The sequence below is a fragment of the Pteropus vampyrus genome, unplaced genomic scaffold (assembly GCF_000151845.1).
Source record: "Pteropus vampyrus isolate Shadow unplaced genomic scaffold, Pvam_2.0 Scaffold286, whole genome shotgun sequence".
NCBI lineage: Eukaryota > Metazoa > Chordata > Mammalia > Chiroptera > Pteropodidae > Pteropus > Pteropus vampyrus.
Window position 1 is genome coordinate 817,376 of NW_011889067.1, and position 4,627 is coordinate 822,002.

The 4,627-nt window shown below is 39.0% G+C and overlaps 1 protein-coding gene across 1 annotated transcript in view; it reads left to right on the forward strand.

The window, feature by feature from the left end:
* Positions 1–4,466: 4,466 nt before the first annotated feature.
* BTBD1 (BTB domain containing 1) overlaps positions 4,467–4,627 on the forward strand; it is a 29,721-nt gene continuing 29,560 nt past the window's right edge. The window contains exon 1 of the mRNA XM_011376101.2: positions 4,467–4,601. Coding sequence (XP_011374403.2) covers positions 4,467–4,601 — 135 coding nt within the window. The remainder of the gene's footprint in view (positions 4,602–4,627) is intronic.

A 4,627-nucleotide genomic window follows, 5' to 3' on the forward strand; every position in this document is an offset into this window, starting at 1 on the left:
ATGACACATTTGTGATGTTTTAAGCCACTCAGGTTTGAAGTGGGTTTGTTACACAGCAGTAGATAACTACAAATGGAAGTTTAAACCTTCGACCAAAATTCTTCCCAAGGTAGACAAGGAGCAGGGTTTTTGTTTTGTTTGTTGTTAAGGTAGCAGCAATTTCCTTCATAATAAGTCAAAGGAGGTTCTAGGGAAGGCGATGTAGTCGGCTCAGTTTGATGTGTTTGTGGGAGTCCAGGAGAAGGTTTCCAGTAGACATTTGGCTCTCTGAAACATAAATTATGCTACGAAGGGTGATGAGGGCTGGCGATACAGATTTGGAGGTCACCAGCATTAGCTAAAATCATGGGAACAGACGAGATCATGCAGAGAGTGGGTTGGGAGGGAAAAAGCCACGAGCCAAGAATGGAACCCTAAGAATATCAAAGCTGAAAGGTGGGGACAGACGAGGACATGCCACGTGGGAAACTGGAAAGGAAAGAGTAGAAAGAGGCGATAAATTACAAAACTGCATCACAACACCCAGGCAAAGAGTGTCAGAGAAAGAGTGGTCAGCCATCACGCCCAACGAGGTCGCATAAGATGACGGAAAGAGGTTCTTTGTATTTGGCAGTTGGGAGGTCACCAGCCAGTGGCCTTTGAGGTGCTCAGTGCCATGGAGGTGCTCAGTGTTCATAAGAGATAAGGGAGAGGAGCGAAGATACTGTGACAGGAAGGAAGGAGAAAAGGGGACACTTAAAGGCTGACACGGGGTTGAGGACATTTTTGCAGTTAGGGAAAATAATTAAGTACTTCTGGGTGCCAGGAGAAGGTGCCAGTAGAATTGGAGATGTTGCAGTCACCAGAAAGAAAAGAGAGCTAGTCCAGCTAGAGAGTAAGGGGATGAACTCAAGGGCAAAGGTGGAAAAATTAGCCTTGAAAAGAAGGGAAATTTCTGAGGAGGATGGGAAAGGAGAAAGCAGACCTACTTATAACTAGGGCGATCTAGTTTCTGTTGCTGGGAAATGAGCAGAGATGGGCAAAATTAAATGAAATGTGTTCACAGAATCAGCCCGGTCTATATTTACTTCCCCATAACCAGAGAGGCAGCATATTCTAGCGATGTGGGCTCTGAAACCCAACCGGCTGCTTTGAATTTCATTTCTGGCCATGACATGCTTTTTCGTGGAAGGTCATATTTATATCACAGCAACTGTGCTCGGTCTCCATGGCTTTATTTCAAAGATTTAGAACACGTGGGACAGATAATTCCAGCTCTTTAATGTCCTTGGGACACTAGTAAGATTTTTATGAACAAAAATCTTGTTCATAAGTTGATAATGTGGTATAAACTGGGCTAATTATAGTTATTGCATCAAAATTGTAGGTAAGATAGCTAATAATAGCACAACTGGACAGTTGAAATAGATTAAAAAAGAAAAATCACAACTGGGACAAAAATTTGAAAACCATTTGCTTCCACGGTAATTATAGAAATGCAAATTTGAAAAATGAGGCACCATCTATCAAATAATCCAAAGCAAAGTCAAGTCAATAAGTCTGTGCGCGGCAACTTTAGGAAGATAGTACCGAATGTGAGGGGACATTTAAAAGTTGGTGCAGTTCTTTGAATAACTGCTGATACTTATTGAGCATTTGCTGCACATCAAGCACTGTTCTAAAGCATATTCATTGACTCTTCATTTAACCCTCTGAGATAGATTGTGTCACTATTATAATCCCTGTTTTCTAAATAAAGAAACTGGGGGACAGCATGGTTAAGAAAATGGTCCAAGGTCATGAAGAAAGTAAGTGGCCATGATGTGATTCAAAACCAGCTAGAGTGACTACAAAGCCCTTAACTAGTACTCTTACCAGCAGTTTTCCAACTTCTTCAAACTAGGGGTGACCCTCTACCTGTTTGCTTTTTAATTCTTGCCTCTAGGAAAGGCTTCTCAGAAACTCTGGACTCTACAGTGAGAGGAACAGGATGTTGGTTTTTAGTGTTTAGGCCAACCACTTCTAAGAGTGTTCATGCTCAGTTGGAAACACATCGAATGTGGAGAGAAGGTTCCCTATGGGCTCAGAGATCTTAGAGATAAGACTACTGTGTGTTAGTGTTATCATAGCAAAGTTTGGTGAAGGCTCCGACAGGTTTAAGATTTGTGAGAAGGGCAATCTTGGTTCCTTCGACTTTTCCCCCTCCCTTCTTCTCTGGATCTCAGACTCGGGTCAGGGGCATAATTGCAGCCTTACAAGGAGAGAGTATTATTTCACATGCTTATCAGTCCCTGCTGGACAGGTGAGTTTTTCTGCCTTTAGCTTCTTGACCTTAGCTTCTATTTATACCTACGACACTCATCCTTTCAAATAGAGGGTAATCCAGTAGCAAGTACATTTGCATGCACTCCCGAAATATAACCATCCCAAGGACATAATGATTGCCTTTTATATTTTTTAAATGTCTTCTTTTTCTTTGGCATTAAATTAATTTCCAGAATGGATCTCTTCCTCCTCCTTTCTCTTGACTGCCTTTTCTAGAGTTTTACTAAATGTTTTTTTGCCAATAGGTCTGTTTCTTATAAGTCCTCACGTTTGTTCTAATTATAAACTAGCACACATGGTGACATATACTACTTTCCTAGGCTGAATTCCAGAAAGCAATGACAAGCAAAGAAAGCAGAGCTCCATAAGTAAACTGAATTTAATCTAAGGTAGTGCAAATTGCCTTTGCTGTTACATATTTTTTTAATCCAAAAAGAAGTTTTATTTCTAGCTGAACAGGTCCTAATGGGTTCCCCCCTCCTTATTCACTTATTTCACGCCAGTAATATGTTCTAGTCATCTTTGTAGTCACACTCCTGGTGCCATCCACATGGGAGTAAGCTGTAAGTGTGGAACTAAATTAAATTGCATTTAGTCAAATGAGAGGTGATAGCATTTCAGAAGAAGTGAAAGAAATAAACTGCGTCTTATGCTGTAAACGTGCTCATGTCCTTGCTATAGCTTACCAGTTAGCTAATTCAAGAAGTGTATGTAGTCAAATCTCACAATATTTTTACTTGGAAAAAAAAACCACACCTCTTTCTTACCCTATCATAAGAAAAGTAATACAAAGTGGGAAGACTCACTCAGAATCCTATCACCCTGCAATATACCAGGTTAGTAACAGTGGTTATAAACTTTCAGCCATATATATATACACATATATGTACATACACATATATATACACACATACATATGTATATATGTACATATACACACACACATATATATACACATATATATACACACACACATATAATATAATATATATGAAACACGTTTAAAACAAAACGATGTACTGTGAGCCCATTGGACGAAATGGTATCCTATACATCTTGTTCTGTAACCTGCTCTTTCATTCAGTTTTGATTCTTTCTCATGTCAATAAACGTTCATCAAAAGAGCTTTATTATTCCACACAATGAGTGATTGGCTGATAGTTTCCTTTGAGTGCTCTTGGTCAGGTTTTGGTATCAGAGTTAAGCTTACTTTGCGATATGAACTCAGAAGCTCATCATCTAAGCTCTCAAAAGTTTATTTAGCATCTATTCTCTGAGCAGGTGAAGGTATCCATTCTCAAACTGCTTGGCATGGAAGGATTTCCACAATGTATTAAGTGAAAAAAAGAAAGTTTCTGAGAAATATGTGTAGTGTGATACCATTTTTATTTTTTTTAAATTCTGTTTAGGGATATATTTGATATGGATCAATACTAGATGGATATGTTCTTCGATATACAGGGAAAAGTTTAAAAGTATACATATTAAACATTCATTTTCTGTATTTTTCTGTTCTCTGTTTTTCAATGCTGTAATATGACTTCTTTCTGCTAGCTTTGGGTTCAATTTGTTCTTTTTTTCTAGTTCCTTAAGTTTTAAGGGTTGTTGATTTGAGCTCTTCCGTGTTTGTTTGTTTTTTAACGTGAGCATCTGTAGCTGTAAACTTCCCCCTTAGCAGTGCTTTCACTGCGTCCCATAAGGTTTCGTTTGTTGTGTTTTTGTTTTCATTTGTCTCTAAGTATTTTCTAATTTCCCTTGTGATTTCTTCTTTGATCCATTGGTTGTGTAAAAGTGTGTTGTTCAATTTCCAAAAATGTGTGAATTTCCCAGTTTTCCTTTAGTTATTGATTTCTACCTTCATCCCATTGTGATCAGAGAACATACTTCACATAACATGTATATTTTAAAATCTGTTGAAACGTCAATATGGTCTATCCTGGAAAATGTCCCACGGGCACTTGAGAAGAATGTGTATGGAGCATGTGCTGTGTATGTCTGTTAGATCTAGTTGATGATACCGGATTAAGTGGCCTGTTCTGTTTTTGCTTTGATACGTGTGAGGTGTCTTTGACATTTAAAATACGGTTAGCTTTTGGTAATGAATTATAACACATTTAAAAAAACAAAAAAGAGGAAAAAAGAATCCATGAGTCCACAAGGATATGCTCCAAAACAGGGACAGAAGAGAGGAAGAGGAACAGGACGAGAGAAGGCTTACAGAAAGTCAGCTGGTAGATGCAGAGAGGAACAGCGGCATCTGGAGTGGGGTGACTTGGACGTTCCTGGGGGAGGGGACAGTGAGGACTCACGTCTCCCCTCCCGC